At 39.5% G+C, this 26,592-nt stretch overlaps 1 protein-coding gene across 3 annotated transcripts in view; it reads right to left on the reverse strand.

The window, feature by feature from the left end:
• The window catches only part of FARS2 (phenylalanyl-tRNA synthetase 2, mitochondrial), a 235,153-nt gene that overhangs the window by 59,464 nt on the left and 149,097 nt on the right, over positions 1–26,592 (reverse strand). For 2 of the 3 annotated variants that reach the window (XM_010708401.3, XM_010708402.3), the window contains one exon: positions 20,076–20,227. The exons of the other annotated variant lie outside the window; for it this stretch is intronic. In XM_010708401.3, the coding sequence (XP_010706703.1) occupies positions 20,076–20,227 (152 nt within the window). The remainder of the gene's footprint in view (positions 1–20,075; positions 20,228–26,592) is intronic. 3 annotated transcript variants of the gene reach the window in all.

The following is a 26,592-nucleotide window of genomic DNA, read 5'->3' on the forward strand; positions in this document are numbered from 1 at the left end:
CATGACCTGCTCCTCCTCTGCAGCATCACAGACATGTCTGTCTGCTTGTCACCCTGATGGCTTTCTATGGCCATCCTGAGCATTCTTTCAAGCGAATTTTTTTTCTGCCTCCTTTGCAATTGCAGGACAGGCAGACAACAGCAAAGTGGGAAAATGCTAATTGCAAATTAGCTTTGCTGCAGGTCTTCCCTGCCTCACTTTTATCTCACCACTACCTTCTAACCCCTGATTTTCTGGTCTCAGTGTGCAGTCTCTTGATTGAATACACAAAAATGCTTGGAACCATTACCACGGTGACAGACAAGCAGCAACCACGTTCTTGGCTTGACAGAACAATTTTCAAGGCTCTATGTCCCAGGCATTTCTCAATTAAAGGAGCACAAAGTAGGTTTAAGCACTCCCTTTACAGCACCAGATTTTAATGCAACCAGATTTCAGGAGATCTGGTTAAAAAACTGATTTCAAATATGGAGATGGGGGGAAAACGGCAATACCTGGAATGATTGGTTGCAGAAAAAATGCCCACACTTCAAAGCCTTGAAAAAATAATTTGAAATTACTGAGTAAGATCTTGTATGTGTTCATATGAGAACACATGAACAACTGTTTGGAGCCACACCAAAGATTAAACAGGCCTGTTCGGTCCACAGCAAAAAATATCCACTGACCCACAGACACAGACACAATTAAACAGCCTTGATGAGTGGATACTTATCAAATTACAAAAATGAGTCAATGTGTATATACAGTAGCACAAGCCTCTAACATTCTCCTGGGCTCCATTCCACTCTCAATACAAACATTCATAAGATGGATGTCACTTCTATGCTTTTTTTTTTAATGTCTCAGTATATATCTCTCCTTTATTTCATCCAGCCTTCCCATATGAACTTTTGGCACAGGTACCACGCTCCTGCAAGCAGCTCCAAGCTGCTTGGATCTCATCCTGCTTGCTCCCAGTAGTTTCACTTGAGGTGTGCTTCCTTCTGTACTAGAAGCAGCAATGATACAACCTTCTTTATCCATCCTCTCTAACCTGCCCACAATTTTCTAGCCCTCCATTATATCCCTTCACTAAATAATCTCTACCAGACGCAGCTCTCTCAGCCATTCCCTTGCTCTGATTATCCCTGTCGTGTTCCTCTGCGCTTCCTGCACAACACCTGCTGAAATGCTGACTGTGCAGCACTCAGCCTACACTCAAAAAGGAGCAGGAAAGCCCCTGACCTCAGTCAGGGCTGCCATCCATGGACTGGGAAAGTGGCAGTAGCACACTGGATCCATGGCTTCCTGTTCCACAGCACATTCACATCAATAACAGCACAAAGCAAACAATCCCATTGACACAGGGGCCCAGTGGGGATTCAGTGGGGCTGCCCTCCAGCCCTCCCTCTCCAATTCAAACCTGCCTGAGGCAGCAGAAATGCCATGCATGCTTTGCAAATTAATGCATCTCTGTTCAGAAGTCGGTATGCACGAATCTCTCTCTGACTATGCATCCAGATCTGCCCATAGATCAGGAATCATGTTTATTTATTTCAAATGTGAGTTCCAATTATAACACCAAATTATTCTGAGGGGGTAACAACAAAGATGCTGCTTTCGATCCAACATGGATTTATTTCAAAGCATTTCCAACATGCTGCTAAGCAGCAGAAGTTGTAGAATTGTACAACACAAGGCAGGCTGCCAACACTGAGCTCTGCTGCAGCTGAGCAGGCAGAAGTTCAACATAAACAAAAATAATTGAGAATGAAAACTGGGGTAGAGAGAAGGAAGGGGGCTAGACAGACAAACAGCCAAATGCCAGTGCTGAGAAAGAAAATCCTAAAAATCACAGACATTCACAGCAAGAAGGAAGTATATCCTCTATTTAATGCACAGTGCAGGGAAGCACCCCGAAAAGGGCTCATTCAAGCACTGCTAGGAATTGAGAGAGCCATGAGAAGACTGAAGATTCAGCTGCACCTCAGATCAGCCACTTCACAGGCTTAGAAACAGGCCATACGTTGTCAGAAGGCAGGAGCTGAACTATCAGCGTGGCTGAAAGTGAAGCCCTCCAGAAAGCAGGAGCAGATTTAATAGCATGTTTTCTCATCATTCATTAGAAGAAGAGCACTTAGCTTGCAGAGCTAATTGCTTTAAAAGTAAGATAAATTGCTTACTCACCTCTGCATATTTGACTCCGGCCTCTTAGTCGCCTTTGCCACTCACTGGGTAAGGCTGAGAAACAGCAGTTTCAGGAAGGCCTCGGAATTATAAACTTGTGGGATTCGTGTCCATAAACTGGCAAACTGAGGTTGACCAATTCCAATTTTACAGGCAATTTACTTGCTTTATTTGCCTTGACTAGGGAAAGATGGAAGTGGATTCTGCTTTTCAGAAACACCAAAGAAGTGCTTTCTGGAGACTCCTATGTAGTGGATTTTGTAACTGCAGCCCAGGCAGCAGGGCTGGAGGTTGGATGAGGCCCTAGGCAAACTAATCTAGTATTTGATCTAGCACCTGGCAGCCCTCCTGCTGCAAGGGGATTGGAACTTGATGATCCTTGAAGTCCTTTCCAACCCAAGCCATTCTCTGATTCTGTGTTTCCATGAAACCCTGTTGTGAAAGGTGGGAATTACTAAAAGAGATGGACTCCTCAGACCAACAGAGGGACCCAGGATAGAGATAGTGAGGGGTGACAAACTACTGAGCTCTTTTCAGTGGTCCCAGGCCAGAATAACTTGTTTTGGTACATTACAGGCAGCTTTTACTGAACTGTTACCATTTTGTGGTGTTAAAATATTGCTCCTCAGCAGATGCACACAGAATGGAATTTCAAGGAAAAGATATCTGAGAAGGCATCACTGCAACCAAGGGGCCAGGCTGAACTCAGAGAGTGCTTGAATAAGTCTTAGGTTCCCTTAGTGAGACAGCAGGAGTTTCTCATAAAAAAACTTCAGGTTAATATATTTTCTTACAGCTTTGCTACCAGCATCATGTACTATTGTTCAGAGTATTTCTCAGCCTGTTGCTCACATATCACTGAAACGAGGAGAAGGAAAACAATATGCACATTTACATACATGTAGACAAAACGTGAGGGAATTAGCCTTCCCAATTTACCCCTACCACAACTGAGATTTCAAAGTATACTATACATTTTTTTCATTTTATAAATGAAAAAGCAATTGAGGCAAGATCAATAGTGGCTTTGTATTTTCTTTCCATCATTGCATCCCAACATCTAGTCTATTCTTTCACTAAGAGTACACAAGAAATACTTGCAGGAAGAATAGGGTAAATAACCAAACTGCAAAATCCACTGCTTAAAAAAGTAGGCAGAAATAAAATCCAACAACATAATAGTTTGTTGTGGGAAAACCCATCACACCACCCCCAAAAAATCAAGAAATGTGCTCAGCATGAATGGAGCAAACAAAAGCTAGAATCTTCCCAAAGGAACAAGAAAAAAGCGAGCACTTAAAATATTATAATGCTAACATAAAAGTCAATGCCATGTGCTCACTTTGGATACAGTTTGGCTGATCTTCATAACTAAACAACATAGAAAAGTAATATAGGCTCCTGGAGACAAAGACACACAACTGAAATAGGAATGACTGACCAGATGGGAGATGTTTATTTGAAACATGACAAGAGGATGGAATAAACAATATACAATATAGAAAAAGTTAATTAGGAAATATTTTTTACTTTCTAGCACAAAGTCAAACAGAACACAACCACATTCCCAATTGAAACTCTGCTGTAAAAAACAATGAATGGATAATTTGTGGAACTAATTGTCTTGAAATACTATTGTTGCCAATAAACAACTAGATTAAGACACAAGTGTGTAGGTACATTAATCATTCCCACTAAAAGTTCAACTAAAAGCAGTGATTAACAAATGAAGATTAAGAAGACATTCTGTAATGGAGAGATCATTTCTTGAAAGCATAGGAAATACATGTCCCTCTGCAGCATCCTAAACTTGCTAATGTTAACAAGATAACACAACTAGATGAGACCTTCATGGGGTTACTTCAGCACTTGTTTCTAGGCCTGTTACACTATGAGAACTATCTCATGGAAACACACAATGTGAATGTCAGATTTTAGATCTGGAAGGACATGCAGTGTATCCTTCAAGGAATGTTTGTGCTCTCATCAGGTATCCTGGATTGGAAATGTCAAACTTCTGTGGTTAAGGCAAACTCTTTGTAATTTCAGTTCTGGTTCTGAATGCTTAAGCAAACTAGTCCACACCTTTTGATTTTCTGCGAGTTTATTTTTCACTCTATCCTTACAACTTTAACTTCATGTAGAAGTTATAATCTTGTTATTTTTGGAGATCCAGAAACAGACTATAGATAACAACACAGACAAGTACAGTACACCTTGATCACTCTACATAAGCACATATATTCATTTTGAAGACACTCTTCTAAAAGTAACAGGATTCTTTGTAAGGAGGGTACCCTTCAATAATGGAAATGTTGATAGCCCTGACAGCACACACAAATGCTTGTGAAAGGTAGACAATAAACCGAATAACACGTGAAGTAATCTCCTTCTTAGCCAAACTTGGCATGGTTGCAGTGGGAACTAAAAGTTCAACTTTGCAAAGTTAAAGCAGTGGCTATTTATTACCTCCTTTCTGTCCCAGCTGCATGCTTGCAAGACTTGAATGCATCATGTCTGCAAACAAACCTAAGCAAAACACATTTTTAGTTATAAACTTATTTGTTCTTTCATGTTCCATTGTTGGCTGGTCTGGTGCTTCAAAAGGAGAAAATGTGATAGTGAATCTTCATTTTTATTTGCCCTTAAAGTTGGCAATGGCTGATTTTTCAGTAAGAGATTATCAGTTTTCACAATGAGTAAAAATGTGGGTGCACATGTATTAGTACAACATCTATGTGCCTTCTGAAGTTCCAAAATAGCAGAATACCAGAAGGACTTTTGAATGCAACTGTAATGCAAATCTCTTTATTAACTACCACTTTACCCTACTGAACAAATATCATCATGTCCCTCCTGAATAACAAATGTATTTCTAACAGCAGCGATCGTATTTCTCAGTGGAGAACTGAATTCACTGGCAATAAGGGCCAAGTTCCTGGAAAAGAAATGACTCTGTGTTATCTGAACACAGATTGGATTTTAATGAGCAAAGGAAACACACAGGACCCAAACCCAATACCACTGAAGTCAGTGGGATGGTTTCTACTGACTCCAGTGGGTTGAAGTCCTATTTGGTATTTCTCACCCTTCCAGCTTTGCTAAAACCAGCAGGGAGTTTCAGTGAGACTCAAAGAAGAACAGCTTTCTTCAACAATTAATATTGTGACTTTCTATAACGTGAGAATCGCTTCTTTCTTATAAGTAGGAAAAAAAATCAATTACTGACAATTTCAGACTGCATTTTCAAAACAACTTTTTGAGACAACACTCAGTAAGCTCACCTTGTGCCAAACATCCTTGTGAAGAAAATGCAGTTAAGTGCTACAGAGAAATTACAAACTTCTCCACTAATCACTTGTAAGTGTCTTGCTGACAGCATATTTTATTTTCAAGTTTAGTTATTGTAGTAATCATGTGTTTCAGCACCAGAATCTGTAACTGGTGCAAGGTGTTGGGACAAATCAATATATTGGAACAGAGATGTAGCACAGATGATGATTTACATAAGACTTTTTCATTTACTTTGAAAGAGCTTATTCCCTATCTACATGATATTCTTCTCTTTACTACTGAGCTTTGAAAGCCATTACTTAAGTATTTGCCTGACCTGATTATCAAGGAAGTTTGCTAATGAAATTAATAAAGTACACCTAAGCTTTGAGTTGAGGACACAGTTTTTCAGTTAAAACCGCCATCAGTCATGATGGTAGCATCTCTCTAAGTGCTGCTGCACTCCACTGGCAGTCTGCTATGCAAATACATCAACAAACAAGTGTTCTTCAGAGCCGTTTAACAGCATTTCCTTCATCTGATATCCTAAGCAATCATGAATTTTAGCTCTTATCCAATCAAACTTTCCATCACTTTGGCTACTTGGTTATCATAGAATAGGTGCTTACATAATCTTTTGTTGACGATGCTTCTTTTTATTTGTAATTACAATAAGGAAAAGCAAGCAGTAGAAATTCTCATAGCAGGACTAAAAAGTTAGTCCAATTAGTTTGAATTTGCAAGTCAAAGCAGATCTATTTTTATTTTAGAAAGAGGATCCCTGCCAAAAATTACCATTAAGTGAAAGGGGAATCAGAAACAAACACATGTTAATTTGAAGCTGCTACAGTCTCCAGGCACAGCAATTTCAGGTTTCTGGAGTAAAAGCACTGTCACACCAAAATCCATAACAGAACTCTTGATTTAAGGACCAAGATTTATATCCTTTGAGAAAGAGTACATTCTTCGTGTCCAACACGCTGCTTGATGAGACTGCTCACCAGCTGCAATTCCCTCCATCGGAGAGGGAAATGATACACGAAACAGGGAATACCTGGGTAGGCACCTCCCTTTCAGGGAAACTGTTGGCACCCTGAACACATTTGAAAATCTAACTACAGTAGCAAAATAGCATGCAGGAGTTGTGGTTGCACCTATTTCTCTTATGCACTTTTTTAAATCTCTCAGAGAAGATTAAAAAATAAAGTGTTTAGTGAATTCTTTTTTGGTCTAAGTTTCAGAAATATGAAACAGGTCTTATTTGCAGAAGTGCTAAACACTAACTTCTGAGAATTGTGGCCCTTTACAGCCTCTTAATTCAGTTTTTCAGAAATGTTGGTAGTCATGTATGAAGATATCAGCCTTTTTAAATTATGGTGCTTTTTCTTTGTCTACATTTTTCACCTTTGCTTTCCTGACCTTTCCCGGCCTTTCACTGGCCAGAGCCAGTGCTCCATGTAAAATTCAACTGCGGCAGAACTGTGTTTTTTAAGTCAAGAAATTTCACCCTGTGAGCACACTGTCAAACTCAGAAACATAACTGCAAGTTCAAAGTCTTGAAAAGTCTTGAAAGAAGCACTATGATATTCTGAATCATTTTGGGCCTTCAGCTAGCTTATGGATAAGGTCATTTGGACTTTTGGATCTTTACAAGTAGAATATCAGTAGTAACAGGAGAACCTGTTTGCTTCAACTTCTTCCACGTATGAACTTCTTTGTATCAGCTAGAAATCAACAATCATGCATCCTGCACTCTGTGAGCTGCTAGAATGACTGGAAATGAGAAAAATAACAGAAAGAGAATAGACACTGAAACCGAACATAGAAAAAAAATTGAGTGAGGAAAGAAATACTAATTACCCAGAAAAAAACTTTAAAATAGATACTGTTCTGATGTTTTGTATTGATTTTCCATTCAGTATTTGCCTAGGTTGATATTTCTGCATCTAGTACACAGAAATGTTCTTTTCTCTAGAGAGAGTATATTGAATATAACTGAATTGACCTTGTGCATTAGAGGGAAGATTAAACAGCAAATAAACCCAGGTTCCAGGCATATTTCAAAGACAGGAGACTGAAAACTCCATATATTTATAAGAGTTGGATAATTGTGCAACAGTGAAGTAGCTAATCTACTTGTACCGAATCAGATTAGAAACTTGTCCCTAAAATCATAGAATCACTCAGGTTGGAAAAGGCCTTAAAGATCATCGAGTCCAACCAAAAATGTTCTCACTGAGCTGAAACTGAATTTACCTGAAAGTCAGCACAAAGACCTGGGTTAGTAATCATAAAAGACCTTAAATTTGTAATGTTAAATATCTACCACTTTAGAATTGCATAAACGCATGTTGACTTTGTAGCCCCAAATGGCTATTACAATGATCTACTAGGTTAACATTCACCTTCACAACTGTAATTCATATTCAGAAAATGGACTACAAGAGCCCAGAAGGATCTACTGAGGTCTAGAGAGGAAAGAGCTGTTTAAAAAGCAAAGTTTAAAAATGTGCAGATATTGTACACATTTAAACATACGTGAAATAGATATTGCCATACTAAGGTATTATGAAGACACCATTTAATCCAGTATCCTGCTGATAGAATTGTCTACTAACAGATGTTTCAGAGCTCTATGAAATACAACAGTGACTTTTATAAATACTGCAGGTTCATAATGCATACTGGGATTTCATCACGACCCAAAGCAGATGTCACTTATGTTTTAAAGCATGAGAATTGACAGCCTTTGCAATTTCTGTGTAACCACAGAGGTTTATTTGTCTGAAAGACACCCAGTACTGCAGACATTTCGTGTTATGCTGCACATTCTAGTTAGCTTTTAAAATATTTCCTCTTGGACTAATAGAATGGAGAAAGTTGGTTTCACTGGTTTGTTTCATCACCTTCGTTTTTTAAACACCTCTCATTTTAACCCCCCCCCCCTTTTTTTTCAAATGAAATTACTTTCTGTTCAATGACTTTTTTCTCTGTGATTCAGAGCATCATCTTCCTCCAAAAGCTATGCACTGAAATACTCATGACGTAACTCTTAAAACACTCTGGTGAGGGGAATTAGTATTATGAGCTAAAACAACTTACAAAACACAAGCTCTGTTAAGTTGATATTTCAAAGTGTCCCATTAATTTGCAAAAAATTCCTGGCTTGCTATGCTGTCATTCTATGAATGATAGCAAGGGCATCATTTTGAAAGGTTTGGAGCATACAGTGGGAACTACTAACACTCAGAAGCTCTGAAAAGTGAGGACTCATTTTATAAAACCAAACCCACAAACATCTGCATTAGGAAACACTAAGAAAAATGTCTGCCTAAGTGATACAGCTCACAGTTGGCTTTGATAAATTGGATCTAGCCATTAATTTAATTCAAGAACAACTTGAATATGCTGTGACATCCTCGTTGGTTTTCACTTGCTCAGTATACATCCCACCTATTCAACACAACTGACAGTAACATTAGACCCAATCTGATGAATTTCCTGTGTGCCACCCCACTGTGACTTCAGACACACCACACAGTTTTTTGGCTCCTGGTTTACCAGTCTGCGAGATGAGAAAGCCAGTATCTCTGATGAGAACCATGAGACCATATATAATTATGAAAAAAGACACAGAACTCCATTAAATCAGCCTTCATCTATCTCCCCTCTGGTGTTCGTTCACAAAGTAAGAAAACAAAGTATTGAAATGTTACAAGGTATGAACAGTCACTCATTTCCTTACTACTCATCCATTTGTCCTGCGCATGCACTAATGGACACAAAAATACTAAACAAATCTTTTATTCATCCTCAGAATATTTTTAAGAGATACCTTTCCCTTGCATTTCTGCCTGATAAATAATGGATCGTTTGCATGGTGTTAGTGCTAATGTTACCAGACAGCATTTGAGAGAAGAAGGACAGAAACCTGGATTGTGGAGGTATTTAGAGCATCAGCAGCCACCATTAAGATGTACATTCAGCAGCCCAGGTGCCTCTCCATCAATATGCAACTTAGAGAGTCCACAGTGACATGAATTTATGTTCATTTTACCTAGATAAGTGGATGATCAGCTCTTAATAGAACTTGGCAACAATTTTCTTCAACTATTTAAAGTTAGCTGATAGGTTAAAATATTGAACAATGTGAAGACATTGTGATCTACTCCACAAATGATGACATTTATTTGTTCTGAAACTAAAGAAAATCTCGTTTCTTCAGCTTACATGCTGACATTTTCCAGCAAGAAGACAACTAACCTGTGAGCTGCTTAATACTTTGACTCAACTTTAAGAAATCTTTTCTAGCTATAACATGTCGTCTGGGTTTTTTCCCACAAAAACGTGTTCTGGATCCATAAAATATGAACAGCAGGATTTATTGCTTATCTATCTCTCCTCTCCAGAGCAATACTGCATAGTGAAGAGGGGCTTAAAAATACTTTTCCTCTTGTCTCTCATTATGGTAGCATTACAAAATATATGTTTGCTGAATATACCCTAACAATTACAGATCTGGCCATCCTATTATCAGTCTTTACACAGTTTTTGATGCTCCATCCAGGAGATGAGAACAAACATCCGTATTTCCAACAGGCACCACGTGTGCAATTCTCAGCATGCAGAGGACAACGGTGTCCTTCAAAACCCTGAGAAATGCTTGATGGCTGTCTATCTCAGTACTTTGACAACCTCCTGTGACTCAAATGATTCTTGCAAGATGTAAGTCCATGGTACTAGTTCTAGTTTCCCAAGCAGATTTCCATGAAGAATTCAAGAGAACTTTAGAAAAAACTCAGGATTAGTTACAAAAGCATTCTTCACACTGCTGGCATGCTACAATAAACTTATAACATTTCCATACTAAACATCATTAAACATCATGACTAAGGAGAAATGGTGCAAAACCTATAGGAAGGTTATGTCTATTTTCTGAAGTAAAACTAGTTTCAGGCACAGGAGACCTTGCCAAAACACGTAGCCTTCCCCCACCCACATTCTCATCTAGCAACTCCAGCATGCAGGACCGGCAACCATTGTCGGTGGCTTTGACAAGACTCACTCTCCTTGACTTACCAGTCTGTTGAGGAGGGATGACCAACTTAGATGTTAATCGGGGAAAATGGATAGGGCAGAGCTCAACAAAAGCAGAAGGATGTTGTATCCTACTGTCAAGGCGGAGAGCAGAACAGAGTGAAGAACACCTAAGCACAGGCAGATGGAACCAGAGCAATGGATAGGATGGAGGAAATTCCTTCCATGAGTGATACAAAGAAGTGGTCAAAGAACTAGGTGAAAAAAAGGTCTGTCTCATAACACACAAATTTTTCTTCCGCTCATGCTGCTGAGTAGAGCACTTTCAAAAGGCACTGTGAGATTAAACTGATTTCAAGCTCCTCAGAGAATGCCATATTTAACATCAAACAAATGTGATTACAAAAGCTTTCACTCTATCTCTGATGTATTCAGAGCCATTGTAATGCTTCTCAAGCTCTAATATGCTCACAATTATGCACCGTAAAAACAGTTTTGCACAGTAGTAGTCTTAACCTCTTTGTCTACAAGGACAGTGAATCACTAAGTCTGATCTGAACTTACAAGTATCCACAAGCCTATTCCTAACCTCCCTGCATCCTCTGGCAGCTGACTCGTTTAGCCATTTTTCACCGGCCTACTGCTTGTCAATAAATCACTGTGCTAACTCTGTGATGCCTCCTGTGAAGTGCTTTGGGAACTGTGGCACAGATTTCTGAGACCTGGTGCTGAACGGCTGACTCCAGGTTGACATGATGAAAAAAGGTTAAGCTCTTCAGCCAAGCAGCCTCTTAGAAAGATTCATTGTGACTCCAGCTATCCCTTTTCTGTAGCAAAGCTATCCTCTGTATCTGCCTGAATACATAAGGGAGTTGACATTTGTCTTCCGTGTGGCTCATGTACTTAAGTTTTCCTCTCTTCTCATTACCCATGAAGGGTGATTACATTTCTTACGGAATATCACTGGTGATACATCACACTTCAGGACTGTGTTCCCCCTGCTATAATGGAAACCTGTGGTTACCTCATCTTTCTCCTTTCTTGAATACCAGTCCTCCCACAAGTCTGCATGCTAGCCACCAGCATCCTACCAAAGAAGAATAATGGGACTCCCACTAAAACTCATTAATAGAAATTATTTTCAGTTAGTGAAGGCAATTTTCTCAGCGCAGTCTCTAAAGAGGCAGGACTGCACAGCAAACACTGTCTGCCCTACAATTGATTTGAATGTAGTGGTCTGAAGGAAACCTCAGACTTCAATAGCGTGCCATTAATGGCTGTTTGTATGGTGCTGGGAGAAAAGGAGGAAAGGTACATTCTTTCTTTTGTGATTGGTTGATTATTCTTTTTTTTTTTCAGACAAACACTGGAAGGCCTGAATGGGCAGTCACAAGTGGTGGAAAAAGCCCTAAGTCAAATAACTCCCACTTTATCGCATAAAGCAAGATTTTATTTAAGTTTTCCTTCTTGGTAAAACAAAAGATAAGGCATTCACTGGTATTTTTGAAGTCCGTCTTTCTGGCAGATGAAACAAGAGATGCGCCCAGAATAAGCAGATGATGAACAGTTCAAGGACATGCTGTTTCTAAAGGACAGACGCTGTCCCTTTCTGACTGCTCTGATAGCTCATTATTACAATTCCAGATTTAGGCAGGGAACAGTTATTTTCGGGACTTCTGAAGCAACCTGAGGAAATTAGGCATCTGAATCCACAGCGGAATTCTAAAAGCTCTAGGCCAAGCATTTAAAAACCTTTGAAGAGGATGCTTAATAAAAATATGCAGACAGATTCCAAGTCTACACATGTATACACATTAAACACAGCACTGAAAAAGTTTACTTCCATATCAAACAATACGTTCTGGCTTGTGCTGTAACAGTGTATGCTCACATTTCCTAATCTCTGACCTCACCTAGGAGATACCATACAGAAAAGGAACAGGAATGGTTGAAATTTAGAATGTCTAAAACATTAAAGAATTAAAATCTTTTTAGTTCAAATTTCTCAAAAACAAAACCAAGCAGATGGCTGGCCTGTGCTCAGTGATTGCTCCCACTACTACACGGCATATCTGGAAATACTAAACTCAGGCACAGTCCTGGCAGAGGGCAGCAAGGCATCGAGGCTGCTATAATATGAGAAGTGCAAGACACCCCAGAGCCATTTAGCAACCAGCACAGCCCAGATACCTTGTATTTAAAGACATGAGCAGGAGTCTGAGCACCTTTAAACATCTAGGGATGTAGGATGAAAACCTCACCACCTCATCACTTAGGTGGCTGATTGTCTGGGCTCTGCAAGACATGACCAGAACTCATTTGTCTTCAAAAAGTAACTGTCAGGGCAGACCAGCATTCACTCTGAAGAAATTTGGTCAGAAAGTCCCTGGTCACCTCTAAGCAGGAGCTGCTATGAGCGTGGAACTGCTGTTTCTATACAGCTGTTTTCGAAGAAGAAAAAAGCAGGGATGAGAAGGAAGTGGTTGGAGCCACTCTGAATGTGGCTGGGGTTGCTTCTGTATGCAGATCAAGCAAACACCACTTGCTATCCATCAAGTTGGCTTGGGGCACAGGGGAATGCCTGACACACAGATCAGGATTGAAATGCTCTCAAAATCATGCAGCCTCCATCATAGGCGTGTTTTCTAAGTTTCTTTTGTCGTAAGGTAAAAGAAATTACTATCAAAGTTCTCCTTTACAGGTGACACTTTTCCTGGTTGTGACAAGAAAAGAAGAAGAGGGACTGAGGGGCACTAATGCAGTGAGGCTTTAACTAGCCACAATATGTTCATGATCTCCTGTGACATTTGAAGAAAAGGTAAGAAGTCAATCCATGACCAGAAAGAGTCTCCCATGAATTGACTTCATGACTTCCACTCATTTCATAAAATGAAAAAATTCCAGAACTGGAGACCACAGTTCATTAACAGCAAACCAGTCCTCTGACAGCTATTGTCAAAAGCAGCTTCTGTGTTTATTTTATACAGAAGCTGCTGCTGGAACTTTGTCAGTTCAGCAGTTAAAGGTAATCTTGAATCCCACAGCAAATTGTAAAGTGCTCAGGCTGAAGAACAACCAGGCGTTCTGGGACTAAAGTGATTGTTTTAATTTGCGTAACATTAGCACCAAGCAGCACTTTAGAATTATTCTGCCTAATTCATCTGCTCCAGGAGAAAGACAAAACCATGATAGAAAAGAGTCTTCAAGAAATGGGCCCACAAGTACCTAATAAGATTGAACAAGGCCAACTGCAAGGTGTTACACTTGCGTTGGGACAATCCCAGATAAGAGTACAGACTGGGAGAAGAACTGCAGAGCAGCCCTGTGGAGAAGAACATGGGAGCTCTGTTGGACAAAAAATCTGGATGTGAGCCAGCAGTGTGCACTTGGAGCCCAGAAAGCCAGCAGTATCCTGGGCTGCAACAGAAGAGGGGTGGCTTACAAGGATAGAGAGGTGTGGATGAGAGAAGAAGCTGTGGTGCCCCATCCCTGGAGGTGCTCAAGGCCAGGCTGGATGGGGCTCTGGGCAGCCTGAGCTGGTGGGTTGCTCTGCCTACAGCAGGAGGTTGGAACAGGGCAAGCTTTTAGGTTCCTTCCAGCCCAACCCATTCTGTGATTCTGTGAAATTAAGCAGATCTAGAAGTATTTGATTTCACGTGTGTTTTGATAAGGGAAGGTGCAAGAAATCTAGTGATAAAAAGGAAAATAATGTTATTACATAGATTCTATGAATCTGTGATTCTATGCTTTGACAGAACAGTCAGCAGGATCTGGCTTTTCCCTGTCAGATCTGTTCCTTCTATTATTTGGGAAAGAACAGGTTGCCAGAGTTCTCATAAAGTTTCCAAATATGAGGCCACAGTGCACCTACTTAACAGCATTCCAGCAGTCAACACACTTCCTCTTACTTCATTTAACAGACTGTTACAAACATGTAGATCTCACTGCAGAAGTGTGCAAGTAACTCACTCAAAAGCAAGAATAAACGTTTTCTTACCTATTCTCCACTTATATTTTTAACAACGAAGCCGTCAAAATGCAGCAAATCAATTCCACCCACCTCTTACTGTCTCTCACACTGCTTTTTCTGTGTATTTTTAGTTGTTCTGATTAAAAATTTACTCTCCAGTACCAGTGAGGACACACTGCATTTCTTGATTACAGTTTTGTATACTTTTTTTCAGCCAACCCCCCAGATCTCCCTTACAAAGAAAACTGTGGAGCCATACCCTTCCTTCCTTTCCTTCTCTTTCTACAGAAAAGTACATTTTAGAATGAAATTTTAAAGAATCAGTTCCCAGACTGGTAGGAAATCCACCTCTCTCTGCAGAACTCACAAAACACTTTTTCAGAACAGGGATGTGAGCCTATCACATTTGACAAGATTATGCAAGGCACCAAAGAGAAAGAGATGCAGGATGGCTCTCCAGCCTCTCATCCCCTGGTCTGAACACACAGCCAGGGCTGCCCATCCCAGGTGCAGAATCTGGCACCTACTCTTGCTAAACCTCAAGTGGCTGGCAATTGCCCAGCTCTCTCATTTGTCAAGATCTCTTTGCAAGGCCTCTCTGCCCTACAGGGAGTCAACAGCCCTTCCCAATTTACTGTCATCCACAAACTTACTTAACGTGAATCCAAGTCCTGTATCCAGATTATTTGTAAGAACACTTTAGAGAACTGACCCTAAAATGGAGCCCTGGGTACCTCACTAGTGACTGGTCACCAGCCTGATATAACTCCCTTTACTATCTTAATTCTTTTCTACTCCTGCAGTTTCACGTGTGTGTGACCGCTGTGCTGAACTTCATGTCTCAGAAATACAACACGGTGCTTGTGCCGAAATTGTTTTAATGCCAGCTGTTTTGCTTACAAGAGGCAGAGACTCTATCCTTTGATACCATCCAGCCAGTCTTCTGTTTCTCTGTGAAGACTATTTCCTTTCTGAAAGTCTTGACCAGTGTGAATGGGACTATTTTCTGACTTTACTTCTGAAGGACATTCAGACTGATTAGAAATTAGTGGTAAGTAGAAGATCTGCCATTGCAAAAAAGTAAGTGAAAATAAGGGAAAAAATGACTGATTTTTCTCCTTTTAGTATCAATAATAGACCAAAGTATTCTCTTTGTTTTTGCAAATGTTTGTTCACCAGAATGTTCCAAAATGAAAAATGTCAGTAGCAAAACCTTACTCATTGTGTATTTGCACAGTAATGCCTAAAGGTCCTGGAAGATCTCTGAGGATTTGAAAGAAACAAATTCAGCCAGGTAGCAGAAACAGTGCCGTTCCCTTCCGGTGGCTGGTCACACACGGGTCCCACAGCACTCAGGAACTGACAACTCGAGGCAAATCAAAGTCAGCTGATTTCACAAAACATGCACAGACAATAACATTTCACTGATCAAATACATGAAAACCTAAATGTTCACAGCTATTGTTTCAAGTAAGGGAGATCTTAAATTTGCAAGGTGAACAGCAGAAAATATTTTGCTGACTGCTATAGGACATTTCTTCTTGATTCAGTTTGTCATACAGATACTCCAATACTGTTCCTGCCATAATTTCACTCAATTTCCTGGGCATTACAGCAAAGCCACAACTTGCTCTTCGTATCCATTTATTTATTCTCCATATGCCTGGATATCAGGTGTGATGCAGCCACATTGTGCATTATTTACACTGAGTAAAGTTACATCAACCGTAGTCTCAGCCTGGTATGGCACTGATTCCAGAAATACCTTAAAAATCAGGTGACAGTGGATCTTATTTTCTCATACACATTGGGTCACACTGCTCCATGATGGTCTTTTACACAAGGAGAGATGAGAAGGTATCAATGACAAATGGCATTATCCTCTGACCTGATCAGTCTCATGTATAACTCACTCCCTTTCTCAGATTCATGTTCTGTATGCATGAGCCACATCTCACAGGTGGTGCTCCTCTCCTACTCAAGTAACCCCTATTCCCAGATTTCCCATACAGACGGAAGGTCAGTAAATCCCCTGACCAGTTCCCTGGAATCCCAAAGATTGTTTAGCTGTTGGGATCCATAGGGCCGTCTCCTCTTTTGTGATACCTCATGAATACATTTGTAGAGGGTAGGGCATATGGGATTGCAGACACCTGAGAGGTCCACGTTCTCCTTTTAGATCAAAACTTTTGAATCAAAAGGAACATATGTGGTTGAAATAGCTGAGATGAAACTGAAGAGTTCTGTGAATCACAGGACTCTTGCTGAGCATCCCAACAGTTATCTTAGTTTTCAGAATGACTTTACATAAATGTTACCTACCTCCATTTAGTTATATAAACTCAGTTCTCTGCTTGGAACAGAGACCTTGGATTACTTTGCTTTGTCTACTTGCTGCACTGGTCAACACGGAATACAGAAGAACAACAAAATTCAAGAGAGGTAAACACAGAAATGTCTACATCTTCTACCTGATGCTAGTATTTTACTTTCTAATAGGGAAAACTTGTTTTTCCCCCTCAAAGTGAAATAAATTTCTGCTTGTAACATTTTACAATTAATCTAGCCCTACCAGGCTGGCATCTATCACAATTAGTTTCAGCTGTCAAGGAAAACAAAAACAAAAATATCTGCAGTTTAAATCGAACCAAAAGTTTATTTTCTGGAAAGCCTTACTCACATATCTCACATTACTCAGTTTGCCTTAATGCCGTGTCTTGTTTAGTTAAGTTTATCTAAGATGCACTTAGGCTGGAACATTTCTTTATTAATCTACCACAGCAACTTGGCTTTCTCCTAAATTTGTGCCTTTCATCAGGGAGAATACTTCCTGCTGGATCTTTGATTGCCTGTGCTTTCCTGGAAGATAGCTTTCCTGGAAGATAGGTCATCACCTTACAAAAGTGGATAATCAAGAAATGTATATATTTATATATCTTTTTCCCAGTCCTGTATTCCTTGTTTAAATAATTACTTGTCTCACACTTTTTTCCCTTTTTAGGTTTCTGAACCACAGAAAAGTCTGTAGAGAACTACAGAGTATCACAGAGACAGCCTCTATGAAGGATCTTAATTAAAAGACATTTTTCTATGTTCTAAATTAGTTTTATTTGTATAGCATTTTCTTTACGGCCCTATAACTAAGAAAGGTAGTTTAAAAAGGAAAATAAGACTACTAGATGTCCTAATTCATCTCTCCTTTGATTCTATTTGCACAAAACTGGTATATTTAAAGGATGTAAAGTCTGAATTTTAAATTCCAGTAATGATTAATTATATACATGAACATACCATGCTGCTTATAAGTAACTAACATTCAAGACAGTAGCACTGCTGGCTTCTCTATCTTATACACTTTTCTCCCATCCTCCATATCAGAATCACTACAAATTCAAGATCATGAGTACATGCATCTAAGTCCATAACATTCAGATCCATAGCAACAGTGAGTATCTCTTTTATGTTAATTTCTCTGCCCAGAGGCTTTTCTGCAAAACCAAATTAAAGAAGCCACTGTACAGTTCCTGTAACAAGGCAATTATCTTGGAATTAAGACTAAGCAGAACACACTTCTTTTCAAAGAGTCAGTCTTCCAAAGGCTTTGGAAAGCAGACAAAATGCTGTCATTACAATGCCATCAATTGCAAAATTTCATATTTGCGCACATCCTGTTCTAAGAAAAAAGGGCATAACCATTATAGCTAAGGTACTCTTTATCTGCAATTTTTTTTTTTCTTTTCTAATGAGGTAGATAATCTCCTTAGACTGCTGTTGTTGTTGCTTTTATAATGAAGTATTTTAAAAGATTTTTTTTACTGTTACTGCATTTGAATAAATCGAAGGGGCTGCATCACTTACCAACAATCCCTTAGTGACAGCTGCTCAAATTCTTCAGACCTGAAGATGATAAATGTTTCCACCCTGTAGTATCAATGCATATTTGGACATCCGCTGAGTAAGGGTTTAATTGCTCTAGGGACAATACTAAGAAAGTCCTAAATTTGTATGAAAATTCTCAGTGAGGAGTCATCCTTCCCCACCCATTTGCATAAATCACAGAGGGAAGCAGAGATATGTTCCTTGCAGAGGAATAAAAGAACTTGCATTGAAGAACTGTCCTCCCTGGTATATATTCAGGTATATGTCAAAGTATATCAGAAAAGAGAACACATACACAAGAAATTCAGAGTACTGAATCCTGTTCCCAGTTCACCACTCTACTAAAATGGAAGATACTATTCTAATTAAAGAAGAGGAGCACAACCCATGAGCTGAGTCGTGACTGATTCAGCTTTGCCGCTGAGACTTTCCTTGTGTAAGCAGATTCCTGAAACCAGCTGCAGGACTAAGCACAGAATAACACTGTCTCTATGAGAGGCCATAGAGAACAAGATTTTACCAAACCTTTATCCTTGGCAGAGGTGCTCATGCTATATACAAGCTTTTCCCCCAAGAGAAGATGTAACAACAAAGATCATCACATTGAGTATCACCAGAAAGAGCGTAGACTGAACGTGGAACAGAGGTGTTGTACATACAGTATTCAGCACAAGCAAGCAGAAAGGATAAGTACCAAAAATGGGTCCAATATCCCAAATTCTACAGATCATTTTGATGTTAATTCTACCGTATCAAAACTGTCAACGTATCAAATTCATAAGAATAGGTCAAATTCCTGAATGTAGGAAGTAATATTCCGTAAGTGTTGGAGCACAACACAAACCATTTCTCATCATCTTCAAGCAGTGTTTTAGTTAGATTTGCTACCTGCCTTTCTAGAGCCAAAAAAACACTAACAGAAAACCAAAACCCACAACCAACCAACCAACTAAAAAAAAACAAAAAAAACAAAAAAAACCCAACCCACTCTCAAAGAGGAGAAATTATTTTAAAACCCAATTGAGTAGCCAGAAGTATACTTACTTTTGGATTTTTGAAAGAATAAATTGAAAAACAGTGCATATGGAATAACTGATGTTTGCCAATTTTTGACAAAACAGATACTATCTGTTGGACAAGCACCCTGCACACCCAGAACAGTTGTGCCAGTACTGTTAGATAAACAAGAAGGTATTTTCAAGCCTGAGAGACTGTTCAACAGCATAAATAAGCATCAGAATAAGGAATAAAATGTATTTTTTCTGCCCATTGAACACCAACAATAGTTTTCTGCAACAAATCATTATTATCCCTGATCCTTATAGTAAAGGTCGACTAATGCATCTGTACTAGAACAAGAATGGAAGAGAACAGGGAGACAAACCCTAGCCATTATGCAAAAAACATGACTGGGATATCAGACATATTACAGATCAGAGTGCAATGCCTTGGCAGACGTAGCGAGGAGGGCTCACTGCTGTTCACTACTGTTGTATACTCAGGTATAACACACTGCGATTGCAGTCTGAATATCATAATACAGTAATAGTACAGTAATAATGCAAAAGTGAAATTCAAAGACAATGTTTATAAACAAAAGCATTTTTTGCTGAAAGTGTTGTAAGAATGTTTTGGAATTAAAAAGCAAAATGCATAGACACTGTAAGAATCAAGAATTTCTTGTTGTAGAGAATTAAAATATTCCTATTCTGACAACAGGAAAAATTATGTTCAAAGTTTTACTTACTTTGGATGGGTATATTCATCCAGTAGGACAACTTTTTCTATCAGGTCTCCACCAACACTTCGGGCCAAGTCATAGAAATCATTCTTTGAATATGTCTCAGTAGGCAGCCAAAAGGAGATGTCATTGATCAAAGGTGGGTATCTGCTGAGTGGCTAGAAAAATTACAAAAACACACTTTTTTAAGTGGCTGGCCTTGGCAGGAATCCCTGCAACTCTGTTTTGATCTGATATAATACACACAGTGTACATTTTGAAAGCCTTCTGAAATATTTTTTGAAGAGCACACTATTCACATAAACAACTGAGATGCAAGATTTTGTACAAGGAAATGTCTTCTAGAGGTCTCATAACCACTTTGATTCATTCAGAGGAACACGAATTCCAACTGCCATTTCCTATCCTGTTTAATCACCCTCATTACTAACCAACATCACGCAGGCAGACAACAAAGATGACATCTTCGGTCCTTCCTCTCAACTTCATTTTTTTTAGAACACAGTTGAACTTACAAGGGCACTCAAGTAAAAATGCAGATTTGCAGATAGGAAAAGCATTATTTCTGCAAACTGTGAGTTTGGTCTTTTTTTTTTTTTTTTCCTAGATGTTTTGGCTGAGATTTTAAATGGAAGGAATGAAATAAAAATCTTGTTTTGATCCTGAACACACTTCCAGATTGGAGCTGCTTTAAAAACACGTTTCCTTTTCAGGTAAAATTGCACCTTTTAAAAGCACTTTTCAGGTTTTTCACAGATTTTCATGTGTAAAATTTCTACATATTTTATATAATTGTTAAATAGCCTATAGTTATCATTTGTCCAATTTCATGCTAAAAAAAGTCTTATAAAGAGGTGCCTGCTCATCAAAAGGTTACAATCAGAAACATATTTTGGCTTAAAAAGAAGTATCAGTTCATTTTCCAGTGAGTTTTATAGACAACCAAATATCTATAGCAAAAAAAAAAAAGTACTGCTACTAGCATAACTATTAATTCCACAAATACCACAACAGTCTATTAAACATAATGGTGAAACCATAGCGTCTTTAATCTAGACAGAAAGGTCTCATCTTGTGGTTAAAGCAGTGTAATTTTTTATTTGTACAAGTAGGAAGGTTAAGAAAACAAGACAATTCGCAGTTTTGATGAAACTTTCTCGAAGTCAGCGTATTTCAGTTTTGCTTTTGCTGAGATGTTTTCTCTTTTAAGGAAAAAGCAAATGGTAATGCTCTTCTTTCCTGCTCTCTGGGTCATGAAATACCTTAGTTCTGCCTTTTTAATGCACTAAATTTGAATGAACTACTTTTGCAAAACTTTTGGGGGTCTGCAAGAGATGAAAATACTTTTCTTATTTTGTTTATATGTTTATGACAGCTGATGTGTATACTTTGGTCCACTCAAAAATGTGTTCCATACCTGGCAATGTTTTATGACAGAACAGTGAAATCCTAATACCTACTGAAGCAATAAACTTCTTAAAAAGGCAAACTTACAGCATGCTGATCTACACAAATCCTGTTCTGTACTGTATAAACCAGTCAACACACGTATGATAAAGAATATAGTGAAATTTTTAAAATAATAGCCCCTCCTGTGATTTAAGTTGTGAATCACAAATGATTATTCAACTTATTAAAGGAATTAAGTTGTCAAATGAATTCATTTCCTGTATATCAAATAAAGAACTCCCACCATAAAGCCATCATACAAGAGCTCTCGATGAAATACCAGAAGCTAATTAAATGTAAACACCCCTTCTGCTACACCAAAGTCACAGTTATAAATGCTGAAGAAGCTTCTCAGTCAGTGACCTGCTATGTGTCTTAATGTAAATGAAGTTATGATCCTGCAGACACCTATATTCCGATCTCATCCCAGCCTACCACAACATTTACTACTGCTGCATTTCAGCAACCTACTGAGCACATTTCAGAGCTTGCAGGGACTGAAAAGTCCCAGCTTGCCAGCATTAAGTTATTTAAACAGAAACTGTGGCCTAAGCATGACTGACCACTCACTCCATTGCGGTAGGTGATTTCTTTCACTCCCACAGATTCAAAGACGCTAGAGAAAAATAATTAAATGTTCAAGTCAGTCTGTAATACCCTAAAACTCAAGAGGAACAGAGTATCACCAATTCACAGTGAGTGAGTGGTAGGAATCAATTTCAAAAGCAGCAGGCTTATATCAGATGCATGAAAACAGCACTCTTTGTTCTACTCAAGATGTGGCATACGCAGGGATCCAGTGTGGCCAAATCTGGTAAAGTTACCTGAAGACTGATTAGACTAACAGTGTAATCAAATTTAATATAAGCAAAGTTACTGAGAGATGTAATAATCTGCAGGATCTGGCCCACCTTCTAGATAATGAAACCTGTAGGAAAATTGTTTCATTGAGTTCATCCACGGAGTTACTAACTTTGAGACAGAACTGCAGTTTTGTGTGTGCACAAATGCATGCTTGTGCATGTGTTGGGGGCATTATATAGACTGGAAGAATGAATGCTTAAACCAGTAAGTGTAACTTTTTTATTATTAGATACTAAGTCATTATCAGAGCCTTCTAATACAAAAAAATCTTTTATGGTAAAAGACAAGGCAATAATCCTATATTATACTTTCACCACCTAGCTACAGTCAATATCACTGCAGCAAGTTTTGTATCAACACTAAAGTCAGTATAACAATAAAACTCCTAGATCTCAGATGTATTGATCTGTTTGTTGTAGAGCTACATAATTGTTTATTAGCCACCTTAAATTGTGAAAAGCATAGGACAAGCATTTCCAGCTGGCGGGTGAAGATGAAGTTACTATGTTTGTACTGAGACATCCCAGCAAACATCTACTGTGGGCAGTTCACCCCCTTGGGTGGTTTTGTTGGTTCTTTTTCTGTGTATGTTTTAAAAGATTACCAAGTGACCCAAAAAAGGTATAGAAAGCAGAACTGATCCCACTTGCATGAAGCTGCTGCTAGGTGCCAGTCAGCCCTAGTGGACAGCACTGCTGATGCACAGGCAACTCAGTGCCATTACTTTTGTCCCGTCACAGTTTTGTCACCACTGTGCTATTTTAGTGCTGAGCTTGCTTTCCACTTCAAATACTGCAATGCACTATCTAATACATTTTTTGACAGTCTCAAAAGACAAGAGTGCTCTCCCAGTGATTACACTGTCTGTAAGACTGCAGTGAGGCCACACTGTAGGGAAGGTTGTAAATAATGACAGAGCATTTTTCAGTCTCTCTAGGTGACAGCACTCAGGAGCACTGAATTAGGCTACTGAGTTTTTTAAACATGGAAATGTTCAGGGCTCTCAAGTTCAAAAAAGACATGGATCTCCTAAAAAGAGTCGAGTGAAGGGCAACAAAGATGATGAGGGGCCTGGAGCATCGCCTGTATGAGAGACCTGGAGCTGTTCAGCCTGGAAAGAAAATGCTGAGTGGGGAACTCATCATTGTTTATAAATATCTAAAGTGAGGGAGCCAGATGGATAGGAGTGGACTCTTTTGGTGGCATACAGCGATAGAACAAGGGGTGGCAGGCAGAAACTGGAAAACAGGAAGTTCTAGTTTCTGCTGGAACACAGGGAAGAACTTCACTGTAGAGAGAGGCAGAGCACTGGAACAGGCTGCCCGGAGAGGTTGTGGAGTCTCCTCTGGAGATATTCAAAATCCATCTAGACATTTCACTGTGTAACCCACTGTAGGGAATGTGTTGTAGCAGGGGTTGGACTTGATGATCTCCAGAGGTTCCTTCCAATTCCTACAACTCTGTGATCCCATTACTCTATGAAATGGAAGCTTATGGTGATTCACTCTCAGTGAGAGTTATTAGCCACACATCCTTCTCTGGCTAAAAAATAAGCCAAGTACTTACTAAAACTGCAAGGTTTTCCCTCTCAGGATGCTAACTTCAGTATAAAATGGAGTAGCTGGACCACGGAGTTGCTGTCTACTCTAGCAGCCTGCCCACCCATGCCCAGCAGTACCTAAGCAGTGCATCATCATCCCCTCAGGACTATGTCCTTTCTACTCAAGTTTGCCACTGCAAACAGCAACACTGGTTTATTGTGTTCCTCATCCCCAGCTGTCTGCTCTAGCTTTGTGCCACAGATCACCACTCCTGCAGCAGCTGACAAAAACACATACCTGTTCCTCCAGCACTGCAGTTCACAGTCTTCTGTAGCTAGCCGAAAATTATATTTACCAGGGGTTTGTGCTAATATATACTGTATGAATGCTTGAGGCATTGGTGGACAGCTGGAAATACCTGAGCCCTGCACGTTGCCACATCAGAGCACTACAGGGCAAAAGAAACTGTGTGATCACCAGCAGAGTTGTCTCTGCTCATCCATCACGCGACCACGTGGTCTGAGCTGTCACAGCAGGAGAGGGTATACCAAGACCAAAGCCCTCATCTCTTGAGGAAAAGCCTGCAGATAGTGCATGATCACTGCATATAAACCGACCAGCACAAGGCCATGAAACACCTTCAGCCCAGAGCCCTGGAAAATGAGAAGGCCCTCAGGGATTTCCACAAATATTTGGCATTAGGAGAAATGGTGTTCTCCCAGACACAAGAATCATGGGTGCAACAAGCTGAGAAGTTTTGCAATGTGTTTGTTCACTTGGGTGCAGTTGGGGTGACACAACAAGGAAACTAGAAACACGACAGAGGAAAAAGCTGCGTTTTGACATCTGTGACACAAAAGCAAGGTTAACAATGACATGTACCAAAAACCACGTTAGCAACTCCACAACAGCCAAGCTATTAAAAAGCCAGCCATCACCAGATGTGTCAAAAAAAAATACGAGACTTAGCATCAAAGCTGCCAAGCTTTAACAGTCCTGCATCGCCCATGTTGTGGAGGAATAAGAATACAATCTATGCAGAATTTTAATGCAATGTAATATTCTCATTGAAATGAAAGCTACATTCTTGTAATAACTAAACCTTTCTTAATGTATTCCAGGCTGAACCAACGTTCCGGGTTATCGCAGAAAATCTAAACATGCAGCAGGCATGAAATTTGAAGTTGCAAATTTACAGCTGCAACTTAGCCCCCTCACATAATGAAGTTTTCTGTATTAGTGTGTAAGCTCATAGATTTACACTTCTGTATTTATTACCAGCGTAGACAAATTAGAGTTGCTGCAGGAAACATAATTTTGAATTTCTTGGCTGTCATGGCTTAAAATTTGCAGCCACGATGTTCCCATAGGATAAGCATTCTCCCTTTTCCTTCACCAAATTAATTTTTTCCTTAGCTATGTATAGTAAGTTCTATATATTCATACATGTGTACACCCACACACATATGCATATATTCATGTATATACCGGAGCTCACATACACACACATCCAAAGGAGAAAACAGAGAAATTTCAACAGAGAGCTTTTACAAATGCTGATAAGCAGATATGCTGTGGGATTGAATTTTTAAAAGCAGTGTGGATGGGTTTGGAAGTAATGCACTGCTCTGTCCTCCTGTGGGGAGCTGCAGAACGGTGATGCTTCTCAGTGCACAGGGGCAGTGACTGCACAGTAGGATCTGTCTTCTTCAGACAGTAGTATGCTCCCCAGACTGTTTGTCTCTGCAAACTCATGTGAAGGGAGGGGAACTTCCAGTGTCCCTTGGAAAATCACCTTTTCTCTTGATTTCAAGCACTCTGCTTGTATGCAGGGACCGTTTGCTAAGTGGAAGTGCCTTCCTTTGCAAATGGATGAGAATGCTCTGTCCTTGGTTTGAAGATCATGCAGGTGCTTCAACTGCCCCAAGTAATTTCCCACCATGAATTTATTCAGTGTTGAAACTGATTGCTTCTACTTCTCACAGAAGCAAGAGAGAAAGAAGAGAATGCAAAGAAGGCATCAGCTTTTAAGTGAACAAAAGGACGCATTTTTCCCATCGTGTGGAAACTAAGCACCTGTTACAGGAGAGTTAGGGGAAAACCCAAAAGGGACTAAAATTCATGGTGGACATGGTGGTCCTCTGGTAACTATTGCACAGTGATCCAACTGAATTTTTGGTTCAGCAATTCTCTCATCACTGTAAACTGGATCAGTGAAATTAAAGAAGGATCACACTGTTTCCACACTTGCTCTGCTGTTTGCCAGCACAGCAGACAGTATACTTGAGCCAGATGGTTAGATACAGGGTATCAGGTCTTCTGTCTTCAAGGAAATTGCTTCTTTCATAGCATTCTGCTAACTATAACATTACTAAACCAAATATCCTTTATTTTCTTACATTAGTTGTTTTTCATTTTAAAGCAATTATTAAGGACAGCATAAAAAAGTTGAGCTACTAAACAGAACCATGTGTATACCAGATTACAGTCATCTCTGGCATGGCAACAATATCACACAGTCAAGTCTTCTAGATTCTCTGGAGCAAGGGGTAAGAGGAAGGATTTCCCCAACATTCCCACAGCTGTCCCCATTTTCCTTTCTGTTCACTTTCTAACCAGCTTGGTTCCTTCTCATTCCCAAAGGTTTTTAATTGATGATAGCTAACTGG

The sequence above is a fragment of the Meleagris gallopavo genome, chromosome 3 (genome assembly GCF_000146605.3).
Source record: "Meleagris gallopavo isolate NT-WF06-2002-E0010 breed Aviagen turkey brand Nicholas breeding stock chromosome 3, Turkey_5.1, whole genome shotgun sequence".
NCBI lineage: Eukaryota > Metazoa > Chordata > Aves > Galliformes > Phasianidae > Meleagris > Meleagris gallopavo.